This window comes from Zalophus californianus, chromosome 17 (genome assembly GCF_009762305.2).
Source record: "Zalophus californianus isolate mZalCal1 chromosome 17, mZalCal1.pri.v2, whole genome shotgun sequence".
Classification (NCBI taxonomy): Eukaryota; Metazoa; Chordata; class Mammalia; order Carnivora; family Otariidae; genus Zalophus; species Zalophus californianus.
Genome location: NC_045611.1, coordinates 1,055,647 through 1,073,306, shown reverse-complemented (window position 1 = coordinate 1,073,306; position 17,660 = coordinate 1,055,647). Strand labels below are relative to the sequence as shown.

Below are 17,660 nucleotides of genomic sequence, written 5' to 3'. Positions count from 1 at the left end.
CGGGTACCTGGAAGAGGGTGAGGCACAGCAGGAAAAGCAGCATGTACACGATCTTGTACACGACCAGGCGGCCGGCGAAGCTGACCACGATGAACATGCCGGCGCACACGTAGATCCAGTACTTGGCATACAGGCCGCTGACCAGCTGCCCCAGGCTCTGCAGCAGCGTCCGCATCCGCGGCGGCTCTGCGGGTCGAGCGGGCATCAGCGCGGGCGTGGGTTCGGACCGGGCGGGGACTGCCCCCCCTCCGCCCCCCCCCCCCCGCCCCGGGCCTCACCTGTGTCGGCCACGGTGACCCCCGTCGGCGCGGCGGGGGCCTTCGCCTTCAGCAGCTTCTCCTTGACGAACCGGCGCAGCAGGAGCCAGAAGGTCAGCATGTACAGCAACTGGGGCGAGCGGGCGCAGCGTCACCCCCCCAAAGCCAGGGCCCGGCGCCAGCCTCCCTGCGGGCCCAGACGCACCCTCCCGCACCCGCCAAGCAGAGCCCAGACATCCAGGTACATGGCGCTCTGCCACAGCAGCCTCACACAGGGACACGAAGCTCCCAAGATGCAGGTGCAGTGGGGGGCACTGTGGAAGCCGAGTCAGGGACGCAGGGACATCCCCCGAGGACACAAGGTCATCACTCATTCACTCAACAAACATCGACGCAGCCGCTGCTCCAGACAGGCTACAGGGGACCCCGCGGGGACAGCCAGACACGGCCCTGCCCTCCCAGAGGTCCCACATCCACGGGGGAGCCGGACAGCGAGCAGACGGCACCGTCATGGAAGCTCACAGGTGCCCTAGACACTCACCATGTGAAGGGGGACACGGAGGGGACACTCACCATGGCGCCAAGGTCCAGGCAAGGGTAGCGGGTGTGCTCCAGCCCCAGCTGACGCAGGCTCACAGGGCCCAGGGTGGTGGGCAGCTCGGGACGCAGGTCCATGGCCCACACGTAGCGCAGGCCACACAGCGCCAGCCCGTAGAGCAGGATGAAGGGCGAGCAGAGCATGGCCATCTGGTGGCGGCTGCGCACAGTCCAGATAAGGCAGGCCCAGAGCAGCAGTACGAAGGTCAGCCAGCTGTGGTAGGTGATGCTCCACACCTGGTCAGCCAAGGCTGGTGGGCAGGGCTGCAGGGCGCACCCGGCCCTGCTCCCCCACACCCTGCTCCCCGGCCCTGCTCCCCGCCCCCGGCCCTGCTCCCCAGCCCTGCTCCACAGCCCTGCTCCCCTGGCCCTGCCCGGGGACAAGGAGGCCAATGCACCTCCTCAGACTGGAGCCCGGTGGCACAGGATGCAGGCTCACATGGGCACCCACCTGCTCCACGTATGCAAGCACACACACACGCTGCGCAGCTTGCAGCCCAACAGGACACAGCCCCATTTCTGGCCACAAGGCACCAGGCTCTGCAAGACGTGGGCCACCATCCACCTCCCAGAACGTCCCAAGGGAAGCAGCAGGAAGGGCCCACCTGGAGGGCCGCCCAGGCCGGCTGCCCCTTACCATCATGGCAATGAGGGCACACACGTAGCTCTGATCCATGATGAGATGACCCAGACTGTGTAGTGGAGACGGCTCTTGAGGCTCAGCCAGCCTGGGGCGCACTGAGGGGGGAGGGGACAGAGGTCACCGGGGAGCCGGACCCTAGCTGGGGAAGCTCCAGCATCAACAGAGGTAGGCTCTCGCCCACACCAAACTCAGGCAGTGGGGAGGAGGGGCCCTAGGGGCAGAAGATGCCAGCAGAGGGCCCGGCTCCCATCTGACGCTGCTCCCCGACCAGTCCTGGTCCCATTCACCAGCTTTGGTTTCCAAGACCGTGAAGGGACACAGGGTGGACAAGATGACCCCGACCCCTTCCAGCTCTGTGCACGGCCAAGTCCCCAGGGCGCCAACGACTCCACCTCCGGCTTCATGCAAAATGGAGATCAAGCCTTCAGGGAAAGGGAGAAGTGCCCAGGGAAATACCCCGCCTTCCCCACGGGGCCGCTGTGGACGCACAGGCCCCCTGAAGACAGCTGGCAGTCCAGGGCCCCGGGCCATCCCAAAAGGTAGCAGTCCAGTCGTCTGGGAACTGGAAGGCAGGTGGGGCGGGGGGGGAGAGCTGGAGCCTCCAGCAAGGTCTCGGGCGGGCGGCCTGACCCCATGTCCAGGCCCTGGGGGGGGCCCCAGATGGCACAGCTAGAGAGGTCCGCAGAGCAAGGGCACCCTGGCCACCAGGGGGCAGCACCAGTGCGCCTGCAGGAGGCGGTGTCCCTGGGCAGCCCGGGGCATAGTGCACTCACGGGGGCGCTGCTGGACGGGGCTGTGGCCAGTCAGGTCATGCACGGTGCAGCTGTCAGTCTCCCAGTCAGACCCCGTGGTTGTGGGCAGCATGCACTGCGGAGATGAGCCGAGACCCCGTGAGCCAAGCCCTCGGGCAGGCAGGCTCCAGCACCACAGCTCAGCCCCCACTCCTCACCTGGGCAGCCCCCTCCTCCTTGGTGGCTGCAGCCCTGGCCTGCCCCTGGGGCCACTGGTCCACCTGGGTCAGCTCCACCTCCTGCTCCTCATCACTCCCGGCCGCCTCCTTCCTCTGCAGAGACCAGGGCGGAGCTCAGCGCCCGCCCCCAACGAGGGGCGCAGGGGCGGAAGGCCATCAGAGGCCACTGGCCCCGGGCCTCACCTGGTTCAAGGGCTGGTGTGTGCGGAGCTTGAGGAGTGAGGTCACGGTATAGTAGAGAAGCAGCAGGACTCCGGGGCTCACGTAGATGGGCCAGTCGTGGCTCGTATCGAGGACCAGCACGTTGGGGCTGGAGCAGTTGCTCTGGGCCACTAAGGCCTTGAGACCGAACACCCTGCCCAGAGAAGGCGAGCCACTGACCGCTGGTCGAGGAGGACCCGGGGACCAGGCAGCCAGGGCCCGGCGAGGGGGAGGGACGGGGCCTGTGCAGGTGAGCCTCACCTGGCCCAGATGCCGGACGGCGGGAGCATGGCCTGGGCGAAGGGCGTCTGGTAGCAGTAGATGCAGATGAGGTGGCCGGCGCCGAAGCAGCCCACCATGACGCAGAGTGTGCTGAAGCCCAGGGGGCTGATGGGAAAGTGGCACGCCCACCAGGTGCAGGTGGCCAGGAAGATCAGGAAGTAGACGCTGGAAAAGGCGGAGGGGTGGGCAATGCCTGCAGGACAGGGCAGAGGCAGCGGGGTCACGCCTGGCCGGGCCATGAGACCACGGTCTCAGTGGCCAGTGGGGAGCTGGGCAGACTGCTGAGACCCTCCCCAGTGGCAGTCGGTGCTGGGGTCCCTGCTCCTTGCCCAGTGGGTACCTGCCAGCGCAAGCAGCACGATGGCCAGGGTCCGCCCCGCAGCCACCAGCAGCCAGTGCGCTGTGATCTGGAACCGGGTGGCCAGCTGCAACCTCCGCGTGGGGGCCAGCACAGGGGTTCCCTGCGGCCCCACTGGGGAGCCGGTGTCCACTTCCCTGTCATCCTCGTCCTGCCAAGGTCATGAGGAGGGGCAGAGGTCAGGGGCACGGCACTCAGGCCACTCAGGGAGGGAGGGGCAGGCTGCTGGCCAAGCATGGACCCAGAGGTCTGCCCACCAGGCCTTCCCGGAGACCACCCGCCCCAACCCCCAGACACGCTCCCGCCAGGCCTGGTACGCATGACAACCGACCCCTGCAGGCCGGCCTCAGACCATTCCAAAACGCTACAAGTCTCTTTTTTATCTCCTTCTCTAGCCTGGGGGCCCCCAAAGGCCAGGCAGCCCCCACAGATTCCGGCACGCATCCTCGAAACCCCTGGCTCCTGAGAGGCCCCGAAAGGGGATTTTTAGGAAAAAGGTAGCTGTGCGCACATGGTGTCCCCGCATGCCACAGTTTGGGGAGCACCGTCCGGTCTCCGCCCCCGGGTCCCAGGGCTGAAGCAGCGCTTTTCTCTTACGTAGAGGGAGAGGGGTGCACAGGAGACCCCGAGTCCGCCCACGGTGACCCTGCTCCCTTTCTGCCGCCTGTGGGGCACCTGGACAGCAAGGGGCGGCAGCCTGCAGGCCTCACAGAGGTCAGGGCTCAAGGTTTCCCAGGAGGAAGGCGTTTCCCGGGTGCCCAGCCCCCTCCCCCACCGCGTTCCCACCTGCGAAATGGGCGCATGCCTGTGCCTTTCCCTAAGGGTGGCACTCAGCGGCCAGGCTGAGCACACAGGAGCCAGGCGACCTGCTCCCATCCCAGCTCGCGCCTCCCAGCTGAGCAGCCTTGTGCAAGTCACTTGACCTCTCTGTTTCCCCTCCGTCCAACGGAGGTGGGGACCAGATGGGTCCTGTCCTCCCAGAGCCTGAGCGTGGGGAGGCCACGGGGAGGAGCCCTTGAGCAGAGCCCGGAGGGAGGGGAAGGGGCAGGAGCCAGGCCTGAGCTCACCCCCGCCCACCACTAGCCGAGGCCCTGGGAACGCGTCTGAGCGCCTGCGGGAAGAGCAGAGGCAGCTGCCGGGCGGGAAGACAGGTGCTCGGCCGCCTGCGGCGTCCAGCCGGCCAATCCCAGCTACAGCCCCGGCTCAGCAGGGCCCTGGGGCCGCCACAGGGGCCTTGGCGGGAGCCTCCTCTCTCCTTCCCTCCCCATCCCCCCGGCGGCCCGCCAGACCCCCTGAGAGCATGCATGTCCCCACGTGTGACGTGAGTCAGGACGCGCGCGTGTGCACAATTGCGTGCACACACTGTCCCGTGGGTGGCGTCGTGTGTACGTGCACGTGGGTCTGGGCTTGGAAACTCGCACCTGTGAGGCGCCCCCCCACCTAGCTCCGAGGTCGTCTACACCAGCCACCCCGGGTCAGCGCAGGCTCTCATTAGCCACTGGGGACATGGAGATGGGGTGACCCATCCCAGTCGCGGGGCAGACCCGGTTCCAGGCAGCCCTGGGCTGTGAGGAGGACGGGTTGCGAGCAGTGCTGCCCCCCCCCCCGTCCTATCCCAGATTTCGGGATCGAGTCCAGCCCCTTCGTGGCAGAGCTGTTCCGGGAGGCCTGGCTCCACTAACAAGGAATCCAGAGGCAGCCCTGGCCCCCCCAGGGGCCCATACGCCCGCCCGGGGGATGGCGCCCCAAGGCCGGCAGCAGGGTGGTCCCAAGCCCCCCGAGGGCCTGGAACAAGAACCTGAGCTCTAGGCTCCCGTCTCCTCTCTGAAAGTGGGGTGCCAGCCTTGTCCGGTGGGCTGGGGACAGGGACAGCAGGTGGGGTCAGGGGCAGCCTGAGTCACCCCCAACCTGGAGGGGGCTCCCTGACAGCCAGCAGGTCACTCCCTGCAGGGCTGACTGCCTACTGCCCTGTGGCCTGGGAGGACCTCCTCCGGGAACGGTTTCTGAAGCACAGACACGACCTGGAGCCCTCCAAGTCCCCCCCAGATGGAGCCCTGCTAGGACCAGGTCTGAAAGGCACACAGGCGGTGGTACTGCTCGGGGCGCCCCGCATCCCAGGCAGGGGGCACACAGCTTCTCCCACCTCTGAGGCCTCATCTCTTCACAACGAGCACATACTGACTCTTAAAACTGAAAAGTCCACGTTCGCGTAAAAGAAAAAGTGAAATCGTCCTCAGATGGGCAGAGCTCGGGAATACCCCCCCTCCAGCACACGTGCACCCCGTCTTCCTACAGCCCTCACCGGCTCCTGGGCACGCTGGCTTGGCTGGGCGTCCTGGGCGAGGCGCCCACACAGGCCGAGGCACACAGAGGAGGCCACCAGGACACCGAGGTCGGGGGCCACCAGCCGGATGGCGTTGGGGATGTCCCTCAGGTCCAGCCTGTGAAGGGCAGGGAGAGCCCCCTGGTGGGTCGGGGAGGGCAGGTGCCAGGCAGGGAAGGCAGAGGATGGGGGGACCCCAGGGGAGGCAGGGAGCGTGCTTACCTCGTGACCCCCACGTGCCGGGAGAGGATCTCCCAGGGGCTGCCTGCGGAGAGAGGCGCAGGGGACTGGGTCAGGCAGCAAGCACCAAGCACCCCTACTCCTTGCCGCCAGGAGGCCCGTGGGAGGCCCGTGGGAGCCCCGCGGTCGCAGAACGTGGCTGGTGTCAGGGATGCTTGCAGAAGGCTGCCTTTATTAGTAGGGAAACGAAGGCCCAGCCAGGGAGAGCCAAGTGGATCAAAAGCCCGTACATTGTGTCTGGCACAACGGGGACTCCCGGCCCCGACCCATGGGCGCTGGAACGGGGAAGCCCGTGTCAGAGACACCAGGGCAAGGGCACCCACGAGGCGCCTGGCTTCTCCCCGTGGCCCCATTTCTAAACTGCAGAATGGGCAGCATCAACATGGAACGAAAGCGGGAGCGCCCAGGCAGGGCGGGGGAGTGATGCCAGGCAGGACCTAGGCTGTGTGGGGGCTGGGCATGCAGGGCCCCCACATCTGGAGCCCAGGGGGCTGAGGTCGATCCTGTCCAGAGCTGGGAGGGTGTGCACCCGCTGCAGACAGTGTCCACAGGATGAAGGGCACTGGGCGGTAGGCCCGGCAGGGCACGGAAGGCCACTGGTACCCCAGTCCCTCCGCACCAGAGGCAGATGCTGCTGGATTCCGGAGTGTGGAATGAGCCCTGGGCTGCTCCAGCCCAGCCCCTGGGAGCAGCTGACACTGGCACTAACCTGGGCCATGTAGGGCGAACATGAACTGGGGCCGGGCACTCAGGGCCCATACGAGGCACAGCCGGGGGGGGGGGGGGGGCAGGCGGCCTTCCCAGGGCTGCTGTCCCCGCTCCGTGTCCCTGGGCTCCTGGCTAGCTCAGCAAGGCCACTAGCTCCCCCAAACCCATGGAAACTCACAGCTGGGCCCCAGAAGCTGGTCCAGGCGGGGCATGGTGTGCAGGCATATCTGGAAGGCCAGGTGAGCTGCCAGGAAGAGGAGGCTGAAAACCAGCAGGGCCCGGAGGAGGCGACCAGTGTGGCCTGCGGGCAGAGTGGGCAGGGGTGAGGATGGCCTGGGGCCCTTATTCCCACAGCCCGGGGCACCCAAATGCCAGCAGTCCCACCTGTGGGGGAGAAACCGAGTTTAGGGGCTGGGTTTGGGGGACCCAGAGCACAGGCAGGGGTGGTCCCAGACAAGGGCCCCGTGTGCCTTGCAGCGGGTGGGATGTGGGGCTCAGCGCCGGGCAGGGAGGCCGTGGCTGCAGGGAGCCGTCTGCGCACACAGCCAGCGCTCGGGGGAGACCCACGGAGTCCGGGCGCCGACCCTGCTCTGCGCGGCGGGCAGCTTGGGCTCCGTGCAGGGGGCTGAGACTCTGACTCCCACACTCTGAGCTCCGAACCCTGGCTTCCTCCTCTGGCGCCTTCCAGCAGGAGCCCCAGATCCTCACTGTGCCGCCGGCTCACTGGCTGGGGCTCGGGGACAGAGGGGTCGCACTTTCTCCGGCCCAAGGCTGGCGGGCTCAGGGTCCCGGCTCCGTGGGTGCCCCTCCCCCAGGGGTGCCCAGCAGGTGAGACCCCTGGAGTGCTGGCCCTCCTTCACCCCCCGCCCCACCTGACTTTGCAGAAGGAAGCCAGGCTCAGAGAGGGCAAAGGACTCCCAGGGGCAGCCCAGTCAGGCCTCGGACGTCCTCACCGACACTCATTTCTAGGTCCCTCCCGGCCTCTGACCCTCGGGGGCAGGGGTGAGTGAAGGGGAGAGCAGGGTGGGGCTGGTGGAACACTGGGAAGGGACAGATGGAAAGCGAACGGAACGTCTGGCCCTCGGCCGCGGCTGAGCCAACTCTGCTCGCAGCACCAGGCCAAGAGCAGGGAGAGGCCGAGGGCCTCCCAGCAGGAGGAGGGGCGGGCCACCTGTGGGGAGCAGGGCAGGGCTCCTGGAGGCTCCCTGGCCGGGCTGACCGCCCCTGCCTGCTCAGCTGTGCAGCCCGCTCCTGCAGGCCCGGGAAGCGCCAACAGGAGGGAGCATAGCGGGCGCCGACGCACCCTGCTCTGGAGCCACGGACACCCGAGGTCGGCCTCGTGGACTACCGGGGCCGAGGCCTCAAGTGCTAGGCTGCTGGGCCCCTCAGCAGGTGCCCCACTGGCTCCTATCGACACCATGTGACGGCGTCGGACGTCACCACTTCTGGCCCCCCTCCCCTCCTCGTCACCAGCTCCCGTCTTGGGTGGCCAGCCAGTGTCCTGGACCACGGGCCGCCGCCAAGCCAAAGGGGCCAGAGCACCGGCCCCATGGCTTCAGCTCCCCGCCAGGCGGGGGCTGGACGAGCACAACGCAAGAGAGGTGGGGGGTGGGGGTCGGAACCCCTGCCCGAGCAGCAGGGGCAGGAGGCTGGCCGGACCTGGCCTGCTGACCCCACGACGACACTGGGTGCCATCCCACGCTGCCCACCTGAGCTTCGGTGTGGTCTCAGGGAGGCTGGCCGGCCCCTTGGAGAGCCACTCGGGAGCGCGGTGGGACAGCAGGGAGGGCGGCCAGAGGGCAGGGGGGTGGGGGTCAGGCAGGTGAGGGGCTCCTGCATCCGCCCAGGAGGGACGGGCTCTCACAACACTGCTGGAAATGTCCCTGTGGAGCAGGAGGTCTGCTGGGGGTGCCGGCTGCCCGCTCCCCCCTTGTGGGCGCCGCGGTTGGGGGGCTACGCAGAAACCACCCCTCCAGTAGGAGCAGTGATGGGGCTCAGGCTCTCAGGGGAACAGGAAGTGGAGATGGCAGGCTGTGGACCCCAGGAGCAGAGGAAGTGGGGCACCCTCCCAGAGTGCATCAGCACGGAGGATCTGACCCGGAGCAGGAATCCTGGGTTGGAACCCCCCAAAACCGCCCTACAGTGCCCTCTCAGAGGGGACCCCTGTTCCCAGCCACAGCTCACGGACCGCCATCCTTCCTACGCTACCCCCTCCGCGACCGCCCACCCAGCGAGCTGCCGCCCCCACAGGCCTCGCTCCAGCCAGCTGTCTGCAGACCTCACCCCGACAGGAGCCTGGCTCCCGGGGGTGCATGAGGGCCTCAGCGGGAAGTGCTCTGAGACGCTGGGGAAGGGGGGCCAGCAGTCGCAGCAAGCCGGCTCCGGGGGGGGGGGGCCCACCTGCTGGCAGAGCAAACCAGACGGCCGCCCCACCGGGCCCCCAGGGAGCGCTGCAGCAAGGAGCACCTGGGGGGGGCCAGGAAGCCTGGAGGCGGGGGTTTTAAGGCAGGGACGGGGTCTTGAGGCCCTAAGTGTTAAGGGGACGGCCGGCACTGACCCCTGCTTGCAGCTTCTGCTGCAGCCCTGCCCCCACAGAGCGCTCGCTCCGGGCACAGAGCTGGAGCCAGCCGCCTCGGGCACAGGGAGCTGCATTACCAGCGGACGCCCCCGTGGGGACGGGGCCAGGGGTCAGCACCCGTCAGACCTCCCACCAGATGCCGGCGCTGAGGCCCGGCCTCCACATGTCCCACACTCGAGGCCAGGCTCCCGGGCACGAGCAGGCCTCCCATTTCCCCTCTCCCACCCGGAAAAACCAGGCAGCCTCCCTGTTCCTGAAGGGGCTCCGAGGGTGGACAGACAGAGGTCAGGCAGCGAAGTCTTCCCAGGGCTCCCTAACTCCTCCCCACCTGGCCCCTCCTGCTCTGGCCAGGGCCCGCGGGGGCTGGGAACGGAGCACACCGAGGGAGGGGGAGGGAGGGGGTGGGCCTGCCGCCTGAGCTGGGAATCCTGGACGGCTGCTGGCCTGGGTGAGGGGCTGGCCTGGGGCCCAGCAGCTCTCAGCCCTGCCCCTGTGCTGCCCCCCCAGAGCCTTCACGGCCCTGTGCTCCCGAATTCCACCTGCAAGACCAGCACCCCAGCGAGGAGAGAGCCTGATGGGCGCCAGAGCCAGAGGGACGAGGGTCACCGCGGGGCCCTGACAGTGGACATGACCGGGGGGGGGCCAGAGCCAGAGGGATGAGGGTCACCGCGGGGCCCTGACTGTGGACAGTGGTTGGGGCGCCAGAGCCAGAGGGACGAGGGTCACTGCGGGGCCCTGACCGTGGACATGACCAGGGCGCCAGAGCCAGAGGGACGAGGGTCACTGCGGGGCCCTGACAGTGGACATGACCAGGGCGCCAGAGCCAGAGGGACGAGGGTCACTGCGGGGCCCTGACAGTGGACATGACCAGGGCGCCAGAGCCAGAGGGACGAGGGTCACCGCGGGGCCCTAACCGTGGACATGACCGGGGGGCCAGAGCCAGAGGGACGAGGGGACGTTCGACTGGCCGTTGCCGGCCTGGACGGTGGAGGGAGGGGCCGTGGGTGCCTGGAGAAGCCGGGAAAGATGAAATGGATCCTCCCCTGGAGCCTCCAGAAGCTGCGAGCCTGGCCCAGGAGGCCTGGCCGGTCTTCCGACCTCCACCCCAAGCGCAGGAGGGGATGATGCAGGAGCGACGGGAGGCCCTGACGCCCCCAAGGCCCCAAAGCAGCCGACTTCTCCTGAAGGCAGTGTCTACGGGCCTGTCTCCCTCAGCGGGGCCTCAGCTGTCCTGGCCAACCTGGTCCTCGGCCCTGCTGGGCTCCTTTCTCACTCACCTCTGCCAGGTACTGCGGACAGCCGGCTTCTCTCGGGGACCCCTGTTTAAGCCTGGGTACCTCTCTTCCCCCTCAACACCGAGGGGGCCTTCCCACCTATGGAGGGCAGAGCAACCTTTGGGGACAAGCATTACCCTCCCCAAAAAGCTGGGGGGAAATGGATCCTGAAGCACATAGCAAGCAGGTGGCAGGAGCCCAGGGTAAAGGGTCCTTTCAGCAAGTCTGGGCCCCACCCGACCCTGTATCACCTGGCCACGGGTCTCCACCTGTTCACAGGGGGCCTGACTGCACCACGGGGCATGGAGCAGGGCACAGCCCTGTCCCCTCCTGCCTGGGGCTCCTGAGACGGCCTCCCTGCTCCCAGCCCCTCTTGGATGGCTCCATGCCACAAGCTCACAGTCAGACCCTCCTGGGGGTGCAGCCCCCCCATGGGCTTCCCCACATCTGTTCGTCTGGCCACACAGGAGACTGAGACAGCACCCACCCACCAGGAGCTCAGGACCCAGACGGACACATGGCATGCCCAGTGACCCGAATGACAAGGTGCTTGCAGATAAACTGAAACCCCACGGAGCTCAAGCAAACACGAAAGGAGCCTGACTTTAGGGTATGGGGGTTGGGGGAGGCGACGTGGCGGCCAAAAAAAGGGGTTGGCCGGAGCCTCGCCAGGCAGAGGGGTGGGGAACGGGAGAGGGAGCCCGCAGGGAGACGGGCCGCCCCACGGTGCCTGGGAAGCTCCGGGGACAAGGGGGAGCCATCCGATGACCCCCACTACCTTCAGCACGCCCCTATAACACGCAGTCAGAAACGAAACGCTGAAACTAGCCCAGGGTCAGCAAGGGAAACATGAAACTTGAGGCCACCCGTCCTTCACCCCAGCTGCTAAACTGCCCAGGGCTTCTGCGGAGTGCGCACACGCCCTGCGTGCCTGGGCCGGTCCACGTGGACAAAGAGCTCCGAGGCCCCCTCCCGGCAGGAGCCAGTGCCCAAGCCCTTACCTGGGATGCCGTGCCGCCGGGGACCTGGGAACCATGGCAGCAGCAGCAGGAACAGCAGGTAGACCAGAGAGAGGGCGTTGAAGCGGGACAGGCAGGCTGCAGGCAGAGAGAGGGCAGTTAGCATGGCCACACGGGGGGGGGGGGGGGGGGGCGGGGCAGGGGTGCCCTGTGCCCCGGACATCACCCCCCAATCACCCCCAACATCGCCCCCAGCATCACCCCCCGATCGCCCCGAACATTGCCCCCCAGCATCACCCCCAGACATCAGCCCCGGACATCAAGCCCCCAGCATCACCCTCTGATCACCCCCGGCCATCAAGCCTCCAACATTGCCCCCCACATCGCCCCCCAGCATCACCCCCTGACATTAAGCCCCCAATACTGCCCCCAGCATCACCCCCCTAGACATCACCCCCGGACATCAGGCCCTCAACATTGCCCCCCAGCCCACTGGGCACTCCCACTGCCAAGCATCACCCTAACCCCCTGCCCTTGGCATCGCCCCAGACAAGGCCCCCCAAATATCACCGCGGCCATCACCCCCAGTCATCTCCTGCCAGGATGCCGCCTTCCCACAGGTGTGAGCAACCCTGCTAACATGTGACCGGTCACCTGTCACTCGGGATTCACACGCTGTCATACTGCGTCCAGACAAGCACAAGTCACCTGTCACCCAGAGCGTGTCCACGGTCACACTGTGTCCTCCTACGAGTTCTGCTCCCAACATCACGTGGTGCGACTTCTCCACGCACACGCACGGGCTCATCCTGTCCACCCCTGTGTCTCGGGCGCATACCGCCACGAGTCCCCCCGCCACGGGCAGACATGACCAGGTGGCTGACTTTCCTGACTCTTCCTCCTTTTTAAAAATTTTATAGTTTCAGGGGCGCCTGGGTGGCTCAGTTGGTGAAACGTCGGACTCTTGGTTTTGGCTCAGGTCAGGATCTCAGGGTCGTGAGATGGAGCCCCGCGTTGGGCTCCGCGCTCGGCGTGGAGTCTGCTTGGGACTCTCTCTCTCTCTCTCTCCCTCCACCCCTCCCGCTTGCGCTGTCTCTCCCTAAAAGAAAGAAATAAATCTTTAAAGAATAAAATAAATAAAATAAAATCTGAGAGTTCCAGTTAACACACAACACAGCCGACTGCTTGAGTCAGCCACACGCCGGCCGCCCCGGCAGCCCCTTGGCTGTACCCGCTCCCTGAGCGGAGCCGTGGGGCTCGCGGCCATCAGCCTGGCTGACCTGTGAGAGAGGCCCACGTGCCCACAGCCTGTTCCCGCCTTTTCTCTGAACCTGCTGACACCTCTTCCAGCCGGCACAGCTGGACGCTCCCTTGACCAGGGGCAGGGGGAGGCCGGGGGCCTGGGGCTCATCCGGCCACAGGGAACGGATGGTTGCCAGGGGGTGGGGGGGGAGGTGGCCTGATGTGGGTCTGAGCAGGGAATCAGGGGCCCTCTCAGCCTTCCCTGGGGCTGCCCGAGAGGGGGCTGGACTGCGGGCCCAGCAGCCCGTGGGCACCGCGGGAGCGGCCCCCTGCTCCTCAGTCACCTCCAGGAACAAGGGGGCCCAGGCTGACCCCAGCCCTGGCCGCCCAGGAGGGCAGAGCAGAGCGCTAAGGGACGGGTGCCTACCGCGATCCATCCCCTCCTGGACAACCAGCCTCGCGGTCAGCCGTCTGTGACTAAGCAGAGGGACCCCGCTCTCCTTTCCACTGAGAGGATAGGATGAAAGCGGCCCTGCTCCCTGGGCCTCAGACCTCCCAGCGTGAGCCGCGACCCGCCAATGCCTTGGACGTGCAGGGGGCCGCTGCACGGACCGCCCGAGCCCCAACCAGCCGACCCGAACTCGCGGGCTGGGGCCGGGGGGCGGGGGGGCAGTGCTAAAAACAAGTCAGGGGCCGGGCTGCCTCCTCTGGGCAAAGAACGGCTGGAATACCAGTGTCTCCTGGGGAGGACGCTGCCAGAGCCTTCCGAGCACAGGGTGCCCCCGTGGGTGTGGCCAGTCTGCACCGTCCCCACGGCCTCTAGCTCGTGACGGGAACTCTTCCACCCTCCTGTGTCAGGAGGGAGGTCTGGTTCTCCTGGGCCCTTGCTGTTTAGACAGGCCTTAGCTGGACTCCCTCGAACCCCCCCCCGGAGGCTGGGACAAAGAAGGGGCTCCTGCTCCCACAGAACCCAGGCTGCCGAGACCCCTGCCAACACGCCACCGCATGCCCAGGCTCAGGGTCACCAGCAGGGCCCGGGGGCTGTGCACACCTCTGACAGTCTGTCCCCCAGCCTCACCTTGCCCTGGGGCCCGAGGCGCTCACCCAGACCAGGAGCTGGGGTGGGGCGGAGAAGCCGAGAGGAGCGGACAGCAGGAAGAGCCGCCGCGAGGGAGGCAGAGCCCTGACCTCGCAGCCACGGGCGCACCTTGCCCCAGGTCTCAGTTCCCGCCTCTGTACAATGGAGTTCACACAACCCGCCCGAAGGGTCGTCTGGAGAGTTAGCCTGGGTCTCGGACTAGGGGCAGAGCCCGGGGCTGGGGCGTGGGACTCCAGTCCCTTCCCACCAAGCCCCGACCGAGCCCCTCCCGTCATCCCCACAACGAGGAAACCCCGACGAGCCCAGGTCGGTTCCAGGCCGCCCTGCAGCACACTCCCGCCCCTGGGAGCCGCCCCCGACGTCAGGGCACCTCCTCCTTCCATTACACCTACTGGCGACAGCAACCGGCTCAACCAGAAATATGAAGTTTTGCAGCAACCGCGCATTTCCCTTTTAAAAAAAATCTATCTGATCTGGCCCAAGAAGCAAGCGGGAAATGCACTTACGGCAAAGGCTTCTAAAGCTTGTCTTCGCCTTCCAGCACCACACTTTCCAGCCCCCGGTTCTGCTTCTCCCCCCGCCACCACGCCAGCCCTGGCCCATCCCCAGAGAGGGTGGCACCCTCCACCCCCTACCAGCCAGGCGACAACTGTCCTCCCGATGGCCCAGCTAGCCAGCCAGCCACGCATCGGTCCGTCCAGCCGTCCTTCATCCACCCACCACCTAAGCAACCTTCTCCTGAGGACGTACTCGCAGGCCCTGCCCTGGGACACTCACGCTCTGACCCGCCAGGGCCACCTGACACTCCGGGAGCACCTACCCGGAGTGGGGGAGAGCAGGGGGGTAGTACCCGCAAGCTGGGAGGGAGCACCTACGAGCAGGGAGGGAGCACCCGCGGGCCAGGAGGAAGCACCCATGAGCAGGGAGGGAGAAGCCGCGGGCAGGGAGGGAGCACCCGTGAGCCAGGGGGGAGCACACCCCGTGCCAGGGGGAGCACCATGTGTGCCGAGGGGAGCAACTGCAAGCAGGGAGGGAGCTCCACCAGGAGGGAGAACCCGCGTGCCAGGGGGAAGCACCCACAAGCTGGGAGGGATCACCCGCGAGCAGGGAGGGAGAACCCGCGGGCAGGGAGGAAGCACTCGCGGGCAGGGAGGGAGCACCCGCGAGCCAGGGGAGAGCACTCCGCGTGCCGGGGGGAGCATCTACAAGCGGGGAAGGAGTACCCACAAGTCGGGGGGAGCACGCCACGTGCCTGGGGAAGCACCCGCAAGCCAGGAGAAAGAACTCCGCACACCAGGGGGAGCACCCATGCGCCAGGAGGGCGTCTGCTGTGCAGGCACCAGGGAGGTTCTCAGAGGCAGAGGCACAGCTTGGAGGACGTGCCTTTACATTCCCTGGGCCTGGCTTGTGAGCAGCCGAGGCTGGGACGGGGAAGGTGACAGTAGTGCCTCAGTTTAGGAAGACAGAAAGTTCTGAGGATGTGTGGTGGGGTCGGTTGAACAATACCGAGAAAGCACTTAATGCCACTGAACTGCACACTTAAAAGTGGTTAAAATAGGGCGCCTGGGTGGCTCAGTCGTTAAGCGTCTGCCTTCGGCTCAGGTCATGGCCCTGGGGTCCTGGATCGAGCCCCGCGTCGGGCTCCCTGCTCCGCGAGAAGCCTGCTTCCCCCTCTCCCACTCCCCCTGCTTGTGTTCCCTCTCTCCCTGTGTCTTTCTCTGTCAAATAAATAAATAATTAAAATCTTAAAAAAAAAAAAAAAGTTGCATGTCCTACCGACTGAGCCAGCCAGGAGCCCCTACATTCTGTGTCTTTTACCCAAATAAACAAACCATGTGCTGAGTTCAGCGAGGGGTGTCAGAAACTCGAATCCAAGGGGCAGGGGGCCGGCCCGAGGCCCGTCTGCTGTTGGTGGAGTCAGCACCCCAGGCTGAGCGGGACAGACAGAATTTCTCAGAAGCTTATCTGCCCAAAGCAGGAAGTCGGAAATGAAGAGTCGGGGAGAGCAGGGTCAGAGGGCTGCCAGGTGACCCCTACCCGGCAGCCCGTGAGCCCCTCACACCTTCCTTTGCTCATGCACCCAACACATGCCAACCTGGCCGGTTCCGCAGACGGGGACACAGCAAGAATGCGAGGGAGGGGCCGGGTGTGCAGTAGAGGTGGGGTCTCTGCTCTCCGAGGCATCGCGGGATGTTCGGGGGGCAGCACACCAGCTTGCACGGAGATGGTCTGTGAGCCGGCCCGACACCATCCCCGACTCCTCTTCTGCCATCAGCCCAGCCAAGAGGCTGGGCACCAGGCAGGCGGGTGGCGCCCGGACAGCCCTGGACGCCGGCCCGGGGGACGTGAGCGGGGAACTGAGGCCCACTGGCTCGCAGCCCCGACAGGGCGGCAGCATGGCCGGGGAGACAGAAGGGGTGCGGGTCCCCTGCTATCAGGGACTGCGACGGGGCCAGGGGGCAGAGGAACCTGGCTGCCAGAGCCCCTGCTCAGGATGCCCGTCCGTCCAGATGCAGAGGGGGAGGGTCTCTGAGGGGCACGGCTTCCGTGCGGTACAGGCAGGACTTGGGTCCGGGGCTCGCAAGACCAGCCATACAGCCATGGAGGCTGCGGGCTGGGTGCCTGTGCCTGTAGAAGGTGACATTTCCTCTGGCCTTGAAGACCAGCTAAGACTGGGGGAAGGCCAGAGGAGGGGCTGCTCAGCCCCAGGCTAAAGCAGAGAAGGAAGAACTCAGTGGAGGGGACCAGGGCCCTGCCCGGCAGCTCCCACCTCCCACCAGAGCTGCCCCGGCTGGCCTGTGACCTCATGAGGGAAATATGCCTTTTCCGGAGCCAGGAACAATAGGTTGGGGGTGGGGGAGAGAGCCCTGCTGGGCAGGAAAGGGCTCCCTCCTGCCAGGCCCCCTCACCCACAGCACATGCTTAACCCTTTACAGACCCTTGCACAGCTGCCGGAGCCCGGAAGGCCCACCCAGCAAGCAGCCCACCAGACCCTTGTCCCGTGGATGACGGAACTGCAGTCTGGACACGGGACACACTGAGCCCCGGCCCCGGCCAGTGCCAGGTCAGGAAGGGGAGGCAGAGGGCCAGCGAGCGTGTGGGACCCCATGGCCCCAACCCACAGGAGACACCAGAGACCCTGCTCAGCACACAGTTCCTGGGACATGTCCCCTGAGGCTGGCCTGTGTGTCAGGTGGGCCCAGACTGTCCCCACCCCGTCCCTCCTGTGGGAGCCTGAGCTCTGAGCCTCAGTTTCCCCATCCACAAAGCAGGGTGAACAGAGCACGCAGGAAGGGCTGTGGGGTGATGGGCGGGCCCTTCACAGGCTGGCAGGGTCCCCAGGGACGGGGGTGGGTGTCTCCAGGCCCACCTGCAGGGAGGCTCCAGGAAACACACGTGGCCGCGGAGCACGCTGCACGCTGCCTGCGGGATGCACAGGCCGGCGCCACACACACAGCAGAGGCGGTGTGGAATGGCGGAGGCCGGCGTGGCTCGGGGACCCTGGGGGCTCACGGGGGCTCCGGCTGACGTGGGGCAGAGGCTCTGACGTCACGCCGTGGCCCCTATCAGCATGAGAAGCTGAAAGGACAGTGTCCCTGGGAGAGGCCAGAGTCTGAAATCGGGTGGTTCTGTCCCCGCTCTGCCTGCTTCCTCAGCTGGTGACGGGGACCCCAAAGGCACAGGAACTGCGGCACCTAGCACGGGGCAGGAGAGGGCGACTGTGGGCCCAGCCCTCAGGCACCCCGAACACCACACCCACACCGCTGCCCGCCGTCCACGCACAGAAGGATTTCTCTTGTGTAAAACAAAAACAGGATTCGTGCCCCTAAGTGTACAAGAAGTTCCAGAAGGGTCTCTCCCCAGTCGCTGTCACGGTCCACCTGTGCACGAGGGTCCCTGCCTCCGTCTGTAAGGCCCCCTCTCCCGGC

At 66.7% G+C, this 17,660-nt stretch overlaps 1 protein-coding gene across 5 annotated transcripts in view; it reads right to left on the bottom strand.

The window, feature by feature from the left end:
* The window catches only part of PIEZO1 (piezo type mechanosensitive ion channel component 1), a 53,820-nt gene that overhangs the window by 16,369 nt on the left and 19,791 nt on the right, over positions 1-17,660 (bottom strand). For all 5 annotated transcript variants that reach the window (XM_027618095.2, XM_027618097.2, XM_027618100.2 and 2 more), the window contains exons 2-14: positions 11,433-11,528; positions 6,758-6,880; positions 5,854-5,896; positions 5,611-5,749; positions 3,291-3,459; positions 2,930-3,143; positions 2,651-2,822; positions 2,447-2,560; positions 2,271-2,364; positions 1,492-1,592; positions 831-1,091; positions 279-387; positions 8-186 (exon numbers count right to left, since the gene is read on the bottom strand). In XM_027618095.2, the coding sequence (XP_027473896.2) occupies positions 8-186; positions 279-387; positions 831-1,091; positions 1,492-1,592; positions 2,271-2,364; positions 2,447-2,560; positions 2,651-2,822; positions 2,930-3,143; positions 3,291-3,459; positions 5,611-5,749; positions 5,854-5,896; positions 6,758-6,880; positions 11,433-11,528 (1,814 nt within the window). The remainder of the gene's footprint in view (positions 1-7; positions 187-278; positions 388-830; positions 1,092-1,491; positions 1,593-2,270; positions 2,365-2,446; positions 2,561-2,650; positions 2,823-2,929; positions 3,144-3,290; positions 3,460-5,610; positions 5,750-5,853; positions 5,897-6,757; positions 6,881-11,432; positions 11,529-17,660) is intronic.